Source organism: Antedon mediterranea, chromosome 2, assembly GCF_964355755.1.
Source record: "Antedon mediterranea chromosome 2, ecAntMedi1.1, whole genome shotgun sequence".
NCBI lineage: Eukaryota > Metazoa > Echinodermata > Crinoidea > Comatulida > Antedonidae > Antedon > Antedon mediterranea.
The window spans coordinates 1,648,519-1,665,940 of NC_092671.1; the positions used below are offsets into that span (position 1 = coordinate 1,648,519).

The 17,422-nt window shown below is 30.9% G+C and overlaps 1 protein-coding gene across 2 annotated transcripts in view; it reads left to right on the plus strand.

Moving 5' to 3' along the window:
- Positions 1-13,615, plus strand: part of LOC140040013 (cyclin-dependent kinase 14-like) — a 38,740-nt gene extending 25,125 nt beyond the window's left edge. For both annotated transcript variants that reach the window (XM_072085632.1, XM_072085633.1), the window contains 10 exons: positions 621-712; positions 1,454-1,631; positions 3,977-4,163; positions 7,143-7,263; positions 7,667-7,760; positions 9,068-9,131; positions 9,877-9,925; positions 10,140-10,188; positions 10,712-10,802; positions 13,531-13,615. In XM_072085632.1, the coding sequence (XP_071941733.1) occupies positions 621-712; positions 1,454-1,631; positions 3,977-4,163; positions 7,143-7,263; positions 7,667-7,760; positions 9,068-9,131; positions 9,877-9,925; positions 10,140-10,188; positions 10,712-10,802; positions 13,531-13,592 (987 nt within the window). In that variant the 3' untranslated portion in view covers positions 13,593-13,615. The remainder of the gene's footprint in view (positions 1-620; positions 713-1,453; positions 1,632-3,976; positions 4,164-7,142; positions 7,264-7,666; positions 7,761-9,067; positions 9,132-9,876; positions 9,926-10,139; positions 10,189-10,711; positions 10,803-13,530) is intronic.
- Positions 13,616-17,422: the final 3,807 nt, after the last annotated feature.

Sequence of the window (17,422 nt, forward strand, 5' to 3'; positions counted from 1 at the left end):
TCTTCATTGCTTCCAAATTTTGATCATGAATATTCATTATTCAAATATTCTTGATTTAGTCGTGTTTGAGTAAATAAAGTATGTGTACTAAAGTACTGTGTTCTATCAATGTAGTAGCTTGTAGAAATTCTAAAAAGCATGATCAATTTGATAATTAACCTTTGTTTTTTTACTTTTTGTGACATGCTTTCTTTGTGGTGTTGGCAATGTTTTCATCAATAATGTTGAAATTCATCAAATAATGTTCACATGTTCAACACACAGTTTAAGCATCTTTTTATGTGCAATTTTATTATACTGAAATTTTTCAATATTGATTTTTACATACGTTTTTGCACTTTTATTTCTTTCAATAATAAATATATGGTAATTTCATTTAACCAGTAGTTTTTCTTCTTTCGTGTATATATTGTAATATTATAGATTTAATTTAACTAGTAGTTAAACAAAACAGAGGAAAACCAATTTTTTTATAATACCAATATTTTATTATTTTTACTGCTAATATCGTTATAGTCCAAATTTTTAAACATGCGTGTGTGTGTAAATTTACTCTACTGTTCAAAATTTCAATTTTAAATGATAATTTCTTGATTTATTTTTTGCATTTGTTTTTACAGATTTGTGCCACGCAGGGTCGCCTGGAGTCGTATAAGAAGATATGTCGACTTGGTGAGGGATCATACGCCACAGTGTACAAGGCACATTCAATGTAAGTATGTTAGAAAACTTCTGAAGGGATGGGGGAAACATGTCTCCCCTACTGGTAGAAAGGTATAGTTGATATTAGATATTCATGGTAAAAAGTTTGATAAAATGGGTAGGCTAGACAATGAGAAACAGATTGTCTTCCTGTGAGACAAAAAGCCAGTAAAAATGGCTCAACTCTAACCCCCATTATTACACTAATACAGTAGTACAAATGATGTCCATTCTAAAGTATACCTGAAACATCTTATTAAACACTTTATTTTAAATACTTTCAATTCAAAGCTGCAGTTTCAGAGAAGAGCCTAACACCATCATTATGAATTGAAGACAAGTGAAAAAATGAAATTAATACTTCATCTTCTAGCCTCTAATTTAAGCCAAATCAATATTAATTAAATTGAATAGCTCTTCTATTTGCCAAATTTACCGTGGTAATTTTGTGAAATTGGCATGTAAAGGTTGTTAGGGTTACATCATTGTGATATTTGCCAAGATACAAACATTAGCTGGTTGATTTCAAACTAAATAATAAGCCTACAAGATTGATTAAATTACATACTACTATTTATTCCTCTCAATGTTTTCATGTTTTCTTTCTATGTGTTCTACAAGATTTGTTTCAAATACAAGAAAATGAACAAATTATTAAAACAAAATGTAGATATAGAATCTTGAAACCATTTTCTTAATCACAAAAAGAAGAATAATAATTTATGCATAAATAATTTGTTTTTAACTCTAGAACCAACACCAACCAAATTGTAGCATTAAAAGAGATTCATTTACAAGAGGAAGAGGGCGCACCATTTACAGCAATACGAGAAGCGTCGTTACTAAAGAAGTTAAAGCACGCCAACATTGTTCGTCTACACGATATTATTCACACAAAGAAATCGTTAACATTTGTATTTGAGTATGTGGTAAGTACATTATGTCCGAAACTTTTGGAAATAAATAAATAAACCAACAAATAAAAGATCCCTAAAATACATTCTGTTAACACATTAATTATACCTAAATAAATAAATTAAATATTTTAAGTCAAATGAAATTGCTGAAGACAAAATTCCATGTAGTGGTTTTATTGTGAATCACCACAAGAAAGAGGAATTTCCGTTTTTCCAACAATACCAGATAATCTTTCACTTCCGTTTGTAGATCTTGAGATTGTGTCAAGTAAACATTTGTAAGACTATTATGCATTGTACATTATTATCAAGTGGTCTATAATCAACACTTGTCTTTGAATTTTAGAAAATAGCATAAATTGTTGCCAAGTTCCAGTAAGTTCACTCAACAATGTGTACTTTATTTAAAAGAATGTTAAGACTTTCTTTCATTACACATCAATATTCTCTTATTTCCCTTCTTGTTCCTATTTATTGTATTATTTATACAAATGTACTGATTTTTAAAGTGGTTTAGTAACTACAACATATATAATAAATAACAACATTTATACAAAAACAAAATACAAAAGAAACACATAATTGCATAAGAGTGTTTTTATCTCTGAAAGAAAGTAGATGGTTAAAATGTTGTTTATCAGGATTCATGTCTCTTAAGTAGTTGGTAGGATTATGTTAGGGAATGTTGGAATGTTGTAATGTTGTAATGTTGATTTAATAGTGTGTGAGATAATGTTATATTAATCAGAACACTGCAGTAAGTACAGTAGGCTAACAAACAAGCCTAAGTAACCACTTACACAAGATAATGTACGATTTTGAAAACGTGAAAAACATGTAAATATTGAAAATTCGTAGTCTGAATGGGCTTAGCCAGAAGGTAAGATTTATTTAGATTAATCGTGTACGGGTTTATTCTTTGACATTTTCATACGATGTACACCATTAGGTAAATATTGTGATTGTGAATCTATCTACAGTATGAATCTATAAACATCATTATAATAATGATGTTTTAGTAGCCGATTCTCAGTATTACATTCGTCCAATACCATATAATATTAGACAAACATTACCATATATGGAGATACAATTCTTTTATTTCATATTTAGTACAATAATATTACATTTAAAAGTTGTGATTCCTTCAATAAATGTAATCCATGTGTTTGTATGGCGAAAAATCTAGCTAGAGACATTACATTTGTATGTTGACAATCTTGCTATCGGTTAATGCCACTTTTATTGGCCATTTATCAGCAGGATACAGAGACAGTCAAATAATAGTTGGACTTTAATAAGAAATTGATCACTAAGATTCTAGAATAATTTAAGAAGCTTTCTTTTGCATTTGTAATAAATCGTGAAATTGTTGATAAAGTTTAAATAATTACTATTGTATCACGATTATCATTATCATTATTACAATCTTATTACCGTAATTATAATCAACACTATCTTTATAATCATCATCAATACAAACATCTTTATCATTTAATAAGGACATGGATATCTTTATAGTCATCATATCATCTTTGTCGCCATCATCATCATCGTCGTCATATTCCCATCATCAATAATAATTTGCTAGCATTCTTCATCATTGTTATCAACATCGTTATCATCATCGTTATCATCATCGTTATCAACATAACATTTTTCTCTTTCTCAACATATTATCTGCACTATTGTCATTGTTTCCGCATGGAGTAAAGAATAGTTACTCCATTGTTTCCGTCTTTACTAGGTCTTAGATATTTTTTTAAAGTAATAATGATATTATTTCTACCTATACCTTTCTAAACTATACAAACTTATAATTGTGATTATTTTTAGAAATAACAACATGTTATGTTAACAAACAACATAAAATTGATTCAGTGTTCTGGATTTTCCTGCCGGGAAATGTTAAGTACTAATAGGTTCCTTTGACCTTATCCATATTTCCGGTATAGGATCTTATCTCAAGGAAGCGTCCTGAAAGATCCATGGAAATGTTGTTGCTGGGAATTCAGTTGGAAGTATTAAGTGGTTCAATATTACTGGATGTGATTGTTGTTTTAATTTTTGACAAGTGTCGTTTGAACGCTGTATTGCTAGGTTAATGACTATTGTAGGATTAAATGAGCCAACTACTATTTTATTTGTTTAATAACGCAAACAGATTAATAAGATGTGTATCAAAAATGTATTATTTTGAACTTTACCATAACTAATTTTTCCATACTATATAAGAAATAAACAAAACCTAAAAAATGAAAAGAAAGGGGGAAAAAAGGCAATTGAAAATGGAGTAAAATTTGTTTTCTTTTGAATTATTTTATTATCATATCCTATTTATTGTTATTATTTTGCAGAATACAGACTTAAATACACACTTAGAGAACCAAGGAGGCAGTCTACACCCAAGCAATGTTTGTCTGTTCCTCTTCCAGTTATTACGTGGCTTAGACTTTTGTCACAGGCAGCTTATTCTTCATCGGGACTTAAAACCACAGAATATTCTTATTAGTGAAAATGGCGAGTTGAAACTTGCTGATTTTGGTAAGGATTTCTTCAAATAGTTTTTGTGTTTTTCACAAAAATATCATAAAAATTAGCTGTATACTTGTACCCAGTAATCTATTTTGTGCTTAACTTACCTGGATAAACCAACAATAGCCCATGTTCTACTGAAATGATGATGCTGGTACCTTTATGTGGTTGGTCCATTATTCTAATGGGATGTTCAATGAACTTCTATAGACAATTAGATGCTTAGCCATTTTTGTAAAGGATTGTACAAGAAACTTTTCATATTGTAGCTTCCTCCCAGAAGAGCATGGTCTATTTTCGGTTAGTCCAGGTATAGCGGCACTCAGATTAATAATAACAATATTTGTTCTTAGATAGTGCTTATTGCCCAATTCTTGTGCTTCACATTATTACCCCAGTCATTTTTTGGATCAAACGCATATGGAGACGTACTCCCATAATGCAGTTAGTAATCCGCGCAAAGTTGTGTCTACCCCATGGTTACACCTGGATTACCAACACTATACTATTGGTTTGTGTATTAATATATTAAGCCAATCAATTAAAGAATTTCTCATACAAAGCGATTACAACATTCTTCACTCGTCATTGTATTTCTTTTTAGATAATTTTTAATAGAACTATTATCTTAATTTTACATCAAATGAGAGACTTCATATAGGTATTGTGATTTCTGCTACATCAAAATAATTGCCAATAAGTAGCTAGTGGCAGGGTAATAAACAAAGGGATTACAGTGGCGACTGATGCACATCATGCCATACATTAAAAGTAAAAACGACAACATTATTTACATTTTATATTACAAATGTGATATGTAGATAGATATTATTTTATAATATCAGGTTTCTTTATTTATGTAAAAAACAGGCTAAACAAGAAATATTTCTTACAAAAAACGCTGCTCGCTTATTGACGTAACAGTTTTAAAGATATATTGTCCCTCTGAAAAATATTTTTTATTTCAAATTTGTTTTTGAATGTGTCATTTTATTGTCACATAATAGTTATTTTACCTGAAAAAATGTAATTAAAAGCAAAAAATACTTCAATTGTCTGTCAGACAATGTGGTTTTTGAGTTATAATAATTAAACGTTTCTTTTCTCTTTTTATAATGTGAATTTTGTTACAGAAGTGAATAACTTTGATATGAAACAGACTCAATTTAGTTTATTTTATTGCTAAGGTCAAGTCTGGGGGTCACTTCATCACGCCTTAGATACTTCAAGTGTGAAGTATCATATTACAAACAAAAACTTTCATGGGTCGTGTTCGTACGGTGGTTAAAATAAGCGCTTAATTTCACCCATGCCTCGGGTTATAAATTGAGCGTCGTTCGTACTTGAAATATTTAACCGTTTAAATGGTTAATCGACGAATCACAAACCGGAAATTACGTTTTAAGGTCAGTTGTCTTTACAACCTACGACCCCATTTTCGCGCGCTAGTTTTGTGTTGTATATTTTTTACTCGCGATCTATCTTTACAATAACAATTACTTGCTACTTTTTACACTGCTTATCCTTGCGACAAACCTTATGCCTCTTAACACCGATAATCCTGCCGAAATATGCCTTCTCCTGACGACCATTATTTTACTCCTTCTTGACGAAGAATTTGAGCCCAATGTTACACGAAACACCACCGACCAGCTAGGCCTACTAAGCGGTTTTCACCAACAAGGACAGCACCAGCTGACGATCGCTCTCGAAGCGTGTATGGAAGAGCTTCGTAGGAGAAATGACGGGCCTAGGCAGCGAACGTTTGTCGAAATTTGACACAACGCCTCTATCGGAGATTTATTATCCTCGAAGGCCGAGTATAATTGGATTATCACTGAAATAACCTGCAAATTTGGTGAACATTTTGCCTCAAATTTTTTGTAGCCTGAGGCAAAAGTTAATTGGGTCACGCGAACGGAAATCGGGAATAAGCTGGTATTTTCAACCCCTACGAACAGGCCCATGGACTGTTTTGATAATAATTCAATGATTATCTGACAGTGAAATACAGTATTGTCATGGGACTAATAAATACCAGAAATGCAGCTGGTACCTATAAATTATAGTCGAGTTTCCATTTTAGCAAAAATGTCAAAGTGTAGTACTATAACTGCTGCTTGATTTCATCTAATAAATGAGTCATCTCGTGTGACGTAGCGGGCTAGAGCAGCAGCGTGAAAAATGTACACTAACATTATCAAAGAACCTGAAATTGATTTGTATCAACAAAAATAAAATTTAAAAAAATATATACAAAATCAAAAATTGATCCACATAAAATATATATATCTCAGTTATTTAGTAATTCATGCTTTTAGATTTAAATAAAGTTTATATTGATTGTAGTATCAACCGTACATATCAATCAGTCATCGACATTTTATTCCATAATCAATATAAAAACATATACAAATACAATACAAATAATATGATAATAATATACAAACACATATTTTATCTAACTGTCAAATGTAATTAGGTCTATGTGTAATGTTATTCTGCCTTCAATTAGTTTTGTACTTTCATTTGCGTCTAACACTTTATTTTAATGTCACACTGATTTCAAGAAGGCATTTCGTTAATGAATTGATTGAAAGTACCTGAAAATAGAAAATAACATCTGTGTAACCTAATAAGTGTATATTGTCACTGTAACCTCGGTGACAGCTTGGTGCTTACCTTACCTTAAGTGAATGCTTAAATGTTGAAATTATACAGTACATAAAAACAGAATCGTAATAGGGGAGTCATGATGCGAGTGGTGGTGGTGCGGGGATGGGATTTGGGCGGGGAAAGCCAACCCCCAACCATCAACCCTAAATTCTGAAAAATTGCCATACAAAAGATAGGACATGTTAATTTCAGAAGTTTATTTTACAATTTAAGGCTGTCATCCTTCTCTATTTCAAAATCTTTATACAATATCACTGATTAACAAATATAAAAAATAAAATTTTATGAAAATGAAAATCTTTTTTTTTCTAGGCCTAGCTAGAGCCAAGTCGATACCGAGTAAGACCTATTCACATGAGGTTGTAACACTATGGTACCGGCCTCCTGATGTCCTCCTAGGCTCAAAAGACTATTCAATACAGTTAGATATGTGGTAAGAAACTTATTAAGGAATTTAAATAATTATAGAACAGTCTATATGCTAATCATAATGGTATAATACTCTTTACTTTTGAAATATTTTCGTAATTTGAATGGACATACATAAGTCCTTGTGAAACATTTTGTAGGACTATTAGACAATTGCAGTGCTGATCATCACTGTGATGGATGTGGTTTCTTAGAAGACCAAATCAAAATCAAAAGGCAATTTAAATTTTATTGAAAGTTACTTTTGCTGAATTTTGTAATTCCACACTATATATACTATACTACTTGCTTTATCTATTATTTGGTAATAATTCGCAAGGTCATCCACTTTGCTGCCCGACTGTACAGTACACTTTCTGTGCATGAAGAAATAAATATATTTATTGCCATTTTCTTATTATTTTCAGGGGTGTAGGATGTATTTTTGTTGAAATGATCACAGGACAAGCATTATTTCCTGGAATGAAAGACTTCAAAGACCAGCTAGAGAGAATATTCAAGGTAGGCCTAGAATTCTCTCACCCATCTCTGGTTTCTGTGTTAAGTTAAATAAAACAAATACATGTTGCATACCATGTTCTACAGACACCTGAAATAAGGTGCCTGCTGTGTCATACTATTGCTAGGATCATGGTAGAGCATTATCTTGTCTTGCTAGCATTTAGAAAATATACTCTCTGGCTCTTGGGAATTCTTAATACAGTATTAAGAATCAATGTATCTTGTACAGGTGTACAAAATGCTCTTTCTACACTATCAAACTAGTTTGATAAAAAAAGTGGGATGTGCCCAAATATGGCCACTGTGGTCATATTCACAATTCACACTTAGGCTAAGGGAAACATAAGTGAATTAAGAAAATCTAGGTGAATACAATTTCAGGTCATGGCAAATTGTCTTGAATTAATGTCAAATGGTTAGTCACATATACAGTAGTCCTAATAGTGTGACCTGTGAAATGTATTTATTTACAGATTTAACAGATAAGAAAGACAGATTCAGTAAATAAATAAATTCCACCAATGAAATTTATCTAATTTTAATATATTTATTTCTTAATTTTTGAATTTTCAATTTGGAAATTTATCATTAATAATTTATATTTTATGCAAAGCCACATAGAAATTATCAGAAGCTTAAGCAAGACTCAGATTCCATTACCGGTAATTGAATTCGTAGTAGAGATTTCCTTACGGTTGGTGTACAACAACACTGTAACCATGACAACCTAACAGGTTGTATCCCGATCATGCTGCTTGGGTCATATAGCTTGTACAAATTCTTTTAATAACATTCCTTTAACTCACTTGTGTGTTGACAATTTTTTTGTTAAATCGTATCCACCCACAAATTTCCTTACCTAACTATCATCTTACTTTTATGAACTCAATTATCATCTTATTTGAGAACCAAACTAAAAAGGGACTAGAAAATGTAACTACAACAATCACTATAATTGTACCAAACTCATATAACATAATAATAATAAAACTTACTCCAAATAATGAGAAAAAAAGTAATGATTCAGGTTTAGATTTTTATTAGATCATTAACAGCAATCCTTACATTCATTTCAAAATCATATACATTTTCTTTTTTTGTAAGCTATATAAAGTTCAAATATAACAGGTGTTTGAATTAGTACTAGCCCACCTTACAATACCTGTTATGTTAAGTTTTGTAAATGATTTGTCGTTGTAGGCTTACACACCTTTTCAAAACTGACAATCAGTCCTGACTTGCATTTTATATTTTCTGGTACCGCTTTGTCAATTTTTCAAATATTTTAAATATTGATTGTATTTCAGACATTAGGGACACCAACGGAACAGAGCTGGCCTGGAGTGTCATCGTTACGTTATTACAAAGAAGGTGAGATAAGAACATTTGAAGAGTTGACACGTTGAGTTGGAGTTTAGGAAAAATAATTTTAAAAAGACAATGATTGGATAAGAGATGCATAAAAGAACTGGTTGACTCTGCCAATACAATGACTATCTCAAAATAGAACCAGAACTGGAAAGGTCCCATTAATAACACAAAATATTAGAGAAATATGAATAAATCTACAAAAATAAGTCACATAGTGGAACCATCATTTAGCATGTTTTCTGTGTGCTGGCTATAGAGTTATGCGGTGTTACATCACAACGATAGATGGCGCTGTATGGTTACTAGCCAACCAAAAAATGCGTTTAACGCTACTATGTTGATAAACTGTATAGATCTGTATTTCTGTCAAATTATGTATCTTAGCTTGATTTTTTTTAAACTTAAACTGTAGTTGAAGATAAATAGATTATTAAAAACAAATATTTAGTGATCTTTGGAAATTTTAGTTGTTTTTATTGAAAATTATAGTTGTTTTTATTGAAAATTATTAAGTTTTAAAATGACCACTTCAATAAGCCTATTCCAAACCATTGTTGACCCTGGAGTCACTCAGGCAGGTTGAACGCATTTTTTGGTTGGCAAGCAACCATGCAGCGCCACCTACCATTGTGCATCAGCACCACATAATTCTATTTGATCGATGCGACTACCATCTTAGAAGGTCTTTTCTTCTTTCTTTTTTTTTCCCAACATTTTCTAACTTTGATTTCTTGTTTTGTTGCAGCTTGTGTTAAGTCATACCGACAGAAATCGTTAAGGACATCCATTCCAAAGTATGTATACAACCATAGTGATAACAACATAACCGTCTTAAATGTTTTACCAAGTTTTACATAATGATATTTTCATTCATTTATTCTTCATTCATAATTATTGTGCATATATAATTATAACATATAAAAGATACACAACTATACAAAAAACCAAAACAATAATAATCACCTCAGGCTGGCAAATATATTAGTTTTGTTTAATTTTTTTCTATAGGTTATGTAAAATTCCGTGGGCTGCAGAACTTGCTGAACAACTCTTACAGGTATGTTGATAGAGGGCAGTATTATAATTTATTTTGTTCTCACAACCGATTTCATGAAAAAAATTTCTTTCGATAGTGAGCCCTCTAGTTTGACTAAAACATGAAGTACCCTCAATCATTGTAGACAGCGATGAACAATCGATTAAAAAATTTAAATAAATTGTTTGCTTAGCGAATAATCAACTTTTATTATGCATATTAAAAACTAATGGCCCAATTGATATTGATCAAAGTACAGATATATTTATATTACAATAGTAAAATTCTGTTTCAAGATGCTAAAACAAGTAAAACAATATATAAAAACAAAAAATTAAAATAGTATTGTAAAACAAGGAAATTTAAATTTTTATAGCAAAAGCACTTTTTACCTCCAATGATGTTTTCATGCATGTGTGTTTGTTTTCATATTTTATTGACAAATTTTTAGGATCATTTTATGATATAATTTCCATTAAATAGTGTAAATATGTCTGATTCTTTGAGTTGTTTTATTAAAATGTGTTTTTGTTGGTTTCTGTAGATGGATCCAAAGAGAAGGATAGACACAAAGGTATCAATGCTCCACCAGTACTTTAGCAGTCTACCACCAAGTGTACACAGCTTACCTCACAGTAAGTATTTACTCTTTCACACCTATTCCGACACGGTTGCGGTCCGGCGCCAGCAAATCAAATTGGCTATACACATATCAATTGGTGCATGGAGCGTCGAAAAAATGAAACAATGACGACCGATTTGGTTTGCCGGTGCTGGACCGGAATTGTGCAGGTGTGAAGACCTTTGCAGCAGTAAATGTAAATAGCAATGTATTACTGGACAGCACAATCCTGTAGCCAGTGTTTCCACAAGAGGTTCTTTCGAATCCTACAAACCTCCCTAGTTCCCTCCCTTGCAGCACACAACCACAATCATCTGCTATACAACTATAAACAGACATGGGTTCCAATTAAGGCATTATTAAATGTTTTTTAAAATTCATGTTATTGATATGTATACCAATTATGTTTATATCACATAAAACTCCACAAAGATTTTTATATTTTAAAGTCTATATACATGAGTCATCTCACATTCTGTAGCCTGCCCTCTATCGTATGACAAAATTAAATACTCATCATGATTCAGCAATGTTTATGACATGTTTTCAAGTTTTTATCGATTGTTTTACATTTTGAACTGTTTCCAAAAAACATTTTAAAATATTTATATTGCAATAAAAGAAAATAGTTAACCAGGTTTATGTAAAATGAAGTGAAACCCAAATTCCCATGATTTTTTTTGAGTGAAAACATGAAAGAGTAAAATATTTAAAACATTTCTGAAGTTCATAATTAGAAACTGTGACATTTAAATTATAACAGACAGACAAAAAAAACCACATTAATTAAGGTCTCTGCTATAGTTGTCAACATTATTCAAATCCAATGATAATGAAAATGCCCCAGACAGTTTTTAAGCTTAAAGCTAATGTGTTAACATTAGGAAAAGGACATTTCCAAGAAAATACGAAGCAATATTCAAAGAATTGAAATATTACAAAATTTATGTTTAATAAAACAAAGATATCCATCACATTTACTATTGTTTTCAACACTCTGGAAATATCTGTAAGGAAAAACCTCAAGAAAGAAAAATAATTGTTTCTAAATCAAACAGAAAAGAGAGAGACTTCACACATTGAAAAAGAAACTATCGTTTAATAGATAACACATTTTTGAATTTCCTGCATGTTTAAAAGATGGGTGTTATAAATTCACCTTAACAGCTGAACGTAATTGCTAAAATGTATAAGTAATTTCATGGAGCAATACAAAGCATTTTCTCTTGGGTATTTTAGACAAACTACAAGTAAAACGTGCAAGAACCTTACCTAATGATTAACTTTGCCATCTGCAAACACGAGGGAGATATTACCCACACTTCAATTTACCTCATTTCCCTCGTCCCAGCCATAATTTCAAAGGAAGTTGTTTTTCTTCATGAGTAATTTTTTTGTTTTTGAGATGTGTGTAGTATGGATTTGTATGTTACATTATATGTTTTGTACGTTGCACAGCTAACTTTCATTTGTGTTTTATTATTTGTTTTTTTCTTGTTTGCAAGCAGTAACATCTAAGGTTCTGTCTACACTATCAAACTGGTTTGACCAAAAAACATCTAAGGTTCTGTCTACACTATCAAACTGGTTTGACCAAAAAAAGTGTGATGTGCTCCATTATGGTACTGTAGTGATATGCCCAAATATGGTAGTGATATGACATCATGTCTATATATTATGGGCACATCATACAAAGTTTGATAGTGTAGACAGAGCTTAATGCTATCCCAAAATTAGACTCCTTTCAGCTTGTCCACATTTTCAGGACCTTTTGAAGATCACAAATTCGGGACCTTTTATACTTTAACAAGTTTTTAAATGGTTGTTGATTTTCATTCTAGGAGAGTTACACACACAAATTGATTTTTTGCCTTTGTCTTTTATATTTGGCAGGGCGAGGCAAATATTAATAGTATAAATCATTTCACACACACCTACTAATGTTTTACTGGTTTCTTTTAACACAATTTTACAGATAATGAATAAAAATGATGACAGGATATGAAACATGTTTTTAATGGTCAACTAAGGACATACATGACCACGGTCACCACAACATAATCTGATTTTAGATATAGATCTAAAAGTGAAATCATCATCAAGCATTTAAAAACAATGACCACGGTCACCACAACATAATCTGATTTTAGATATAGATCTAAAAGTGAAATCATCATCAAGCATTTAAAAACAATGACCACGGTCACCACAACATAATCTGATTTTAGATATAGATCTAAAAGTGAAATCATCATCAAACATTTAAAAACAAATTTATATTCTTTTAAATTGAACATGAATTCAAGGTTTGATTTATTACCAGTCTGAATCAAATGACATTACCAGGATTCATTTGGTGGTAGGGATAACCCTTGGGGATGTCTCTCACCCTCAAGGGAGACATATTCCCCTTACCCGAGGGAGACACATGTCCATAACCAAGGTGATTTTATTGTCTGTGGTTTTGCAGACTTTGAGATTTGAACTAGAAAGTTGACCTGGCCAGCTGTGCATTTGGCCAGTTACAAATTGTACTTAATTGTCCTTAATCAACTGTTTGCTCTTTTGACGCAATCTGATACAAAATACTGAAACATGTTATTTCTAATTTTATTTCCTCATCAGTCATCACTCTCTTAATACTTAATTATACAAAATATATAAAGTACTTGAATAAGAATACATTATTTATTAAACATTCGAAAATTTACAAGGCGTATGATATTTTTTTATTTCCACAGCATCTTCAATCTACAACATTCCTAGTTTGGTGTATCGACCAGAACCTTCAAATAATAACTAAAATATTTGACTCTTTATTGAAAGGTATGTATTAGTTTTTTAAGCTTGCTTTTGTAATTTATTATTACTAGGGTGGTGGATACCAAACTTAATAGCTTAATTCTTTTAAGAATGTGACATCATTATATTATGTATATTTCTTGCTTAGCTTACTGGAATAAACTGGCATAGCTGTTCATTTACCTTTAAATATGATATAGAAATATTTTCATAGTGGAAAACTAGACTGGGGGATGATATTAAACTTAAGTTGTAACCATTATGGCTTAGTGCTTAAATATTGTGAAAACCTAGCCTATAATTATGTCCACTATATTACATCCAATCTCATTATAATGTAGTGTTTCATTAGGATTTTAGGCTATGGCTGTAATCATGATAGTTTAACTTTACCTGGCCACTATTAAATATTGCTTTTTGTTTTTTTACTAGAATAGTAGTAATAAGTCTAGATGATATGCATTGGATTGAATGATATTAGACTTAGGTTGTAACCATGATGGCTTAGCCTTACATGTGACAACATCGCCTGGCCTCATGTCCACTTTAAACATTATTTTTTACTAGAATAGTAGTAATAAGTCTAGATGATATGCAGTGGGTTGAATGATATTAGACTTAGGTTGTAACCATGATGGCTTAGCCTTACATGTGACAACATCGCCTGGCCTCATGTCCACTTTAAACATTATTTTTTACTAGAATAAGTAATAAGTCTAGATGATATGCAGTGGGTTGAATGATATCAGATCATAGACTTAGGTTGTAACCATGATAGCTTAGCGCTTACATGTGACAACCCTAGCCTAGCATTATCACAATGTCCTTTATATCTGTCTCATTATAAATGTAGTTTTTTTACTAGGATTTTAGAGGCAATACTTAGTATGTGACAAGTTTAATCCCTAACCATCAAGATTTAAAAGCCTTCTAAAGCTTTTTACTTCATAAACATGTTGTACCGTATTAATATTTTTTTACTTGTACTTCAGAATGTTTCTCTTATTTTGATGTTCATTGCCAAATATAGGTCATAATCAAATCTTTTTAGTTCATATTGAATCATTTAATTTTACATAGTTCATGATATGCGCAGGAGATACTAAACGGCGATGCTAATTCTCAGAAGCCAATGTGGTTATGAATTATAAAACATTTTTTAGAATATAACAGAATTCTGCACATAACATTAGAACAACAGAATCATTATTTTGATATTTGACTTCTCATATGAAAATCATCAGTGGTTTTCACAAGTAGTAGTATGCCTACTGTACTAGATTATATAAGCAATATTTTATGTAAATTGATTCAATTTTAGAAAATTATGAACTTAATCTATTCTTAAGCTCTATCTACACTATCAAACGTTATGTGACAAAAAAATGTGATGTGCCCATACATGGACATGATGATGTCATACCACTACCATATTTCGGTATATCACTACATATCACACTCAAACTAGTTTTATAGTGTAGACAGAACTTAACCCCCACACTAAATGATTTTAGGTTTTATAATGCAGTCAGTATTTTCTGAGGAATTTAAAGTGAATTTTAATTATTTTGTCACATAGAAACGAGTTTGATCTGGGAGGTGTGACTTGTTGATTAGATTTTGATTGTGTAGCCTTGTTGCCAGATTTGCATCATTTAAATGTCATTTCTATGAATGACTTCTGTTAATATTTCTTGCCAGAATGACCATGAACTGATTTTATAAGTTGAATCATTTTAAATACATTTAAACAAATCTGTTTGTCATCTTCAATAATTATACACAGTACATGTTGCCTTGTTTGATGACTATAAAGGATATGAACCAAAATGTTGCACCCCATTTTACCGTAGCTAAGAACTGATTTACTTTGTCGAGTTCATTAACTAGCAACATATAAATATCTTTCTGAACAAGTCTGTATGTTTACAATAAACATTCTCTGTTTTTTAGAGAGAAAAAATAGTTCGTTTAGTTACCGGCGGTTACCAATTCCTTTCGTAGAATCACCTCGACATATGCTAAAAGTTTAAAGGGAAACATGTACATATGGGAGTTAATGGTTTGAGAAAAACCAGTGCTATTGTACATACGTTCTGTCAGATTCAATAAGCAATACTGAGTATTTGAATATACAGAAATAAAGTTGGAACAGAAAGTGAATTGGGTAGTGAATAGAGATGGAAACAAATACAGCCATACAAAGGAATGTTGAAATAATCGAGTCAAGATACCCTTTTTAATTTGATTTAGAAACTCTAAAATATTGGAGTTTAAAGATATGTTTAATCTTTATTTAATTACGCTATTTTTAATTATTTTTAATTGATTTACCCTAAATTTGTTCCTTTAATTAATTACTTTACTAATAATGCGAGGATTACAAAATATCTCCTTGGAATGAATGTGAAAATGTGTAATGCAAAGATAAACCTATATCAGGTTAATAATAATAATTGTAATGAATTGATTAATGAGACTAAGTGGACACAAAACATATAAATATATCCTTGTGGTCAGCAAAGATAACCCTATTTATATAGTCTGATTTTTAATTAAAATTTAATTTAAAATGTACCTTTAATTGGAAGTTGATTTTAAATCTGATGTCCCTTTAATTGCATATACACCAATAGTTCAAGTTAAGGTCATCTGCAAACCACTACTCCTTCCTGTTAATTAAATTGTAAATAGTAGAAATAAAACATGATCACATTCTCCCTCCTCTGATATTTGCATACTAGAAGATATTGATAATCTTGTCTAATATTAATTCTGTTAATCCTTATTGATCCGTTTAATCCTCTATCAGGTCATTGGCTTATACTTGCATAAATCTGGAGATTTTTATATCACAGAAAATTCTTCTTAAATCTTTCATGAACATAAAAGTAAAAAACAACATGACATTATGATTTATTTTTTTGATCCATTTAAATCTGTTTAATCCGCTAATCCCTATTACCTTGTTCCAGTTCATGTATGAACGTTATAGTTTTAATATTTAAAAAAATATTCTACAGCATGTTTTTAAAAGTTTTATGTTAATCCCTCAAGTGTCATGTTAATCTATGTAAATTCCTTTTGGATTATTAGTATTATAGAAAAGATTAAATCATGTTTAACCAGCTTACCGAAACACGGCCCTCCAACTTTGTAAACTATTTTGCATGATCTCCATGTTGTGTTAACGTTTTTGTTGTATAGTTATTTTTTAAAATGTATTGCAAAACCATTTCTTTGCTTGCGTGTAACAGTTTAATTTCATTTAGGAAACAATTAGACTTGCCCCAAGTCTGTATTTAATTTGTCTTTCTCATTTTAGTCCACCAGTCGTTGTTTCAATTTTTGTCTCGAGCTCAAGTATTATACGTATGAAATCCCATATGTGCCAAAATATTTATTATTTAGTCAAAACAGTCTAACAATAGTTTAAACTTTATAAAAAATACTGTTTTCTCCTAAGTGTGTTTTAACTATAACTTTCAAATTGTATAATACCACTTTAAACATAAGAAGAAATACGTATTTTTTCCATAATCCTAGGGTTTGAAATGCTCTTATTTTTCTGTTAAAAAGTTAAGCACAATGTTTAGGCATTTTCATAGACTTAGTCACGCCAACAGGTGAATGGATACCATGTATTTGTAGAGATCATGCATACGATCGTAAGAGCACCTTGCTGTATACACCAGCGAGATTAAATCGTCATTACAAAATCTTGGATTATATCAACTGTCTTTAAACTGCCATTTTATCTAGGGTTTAACTACCTTGATTTACCTTGTTCTGTGGAAATTAGTCCGGTTCTTCTATAATAAAGTATTCTTT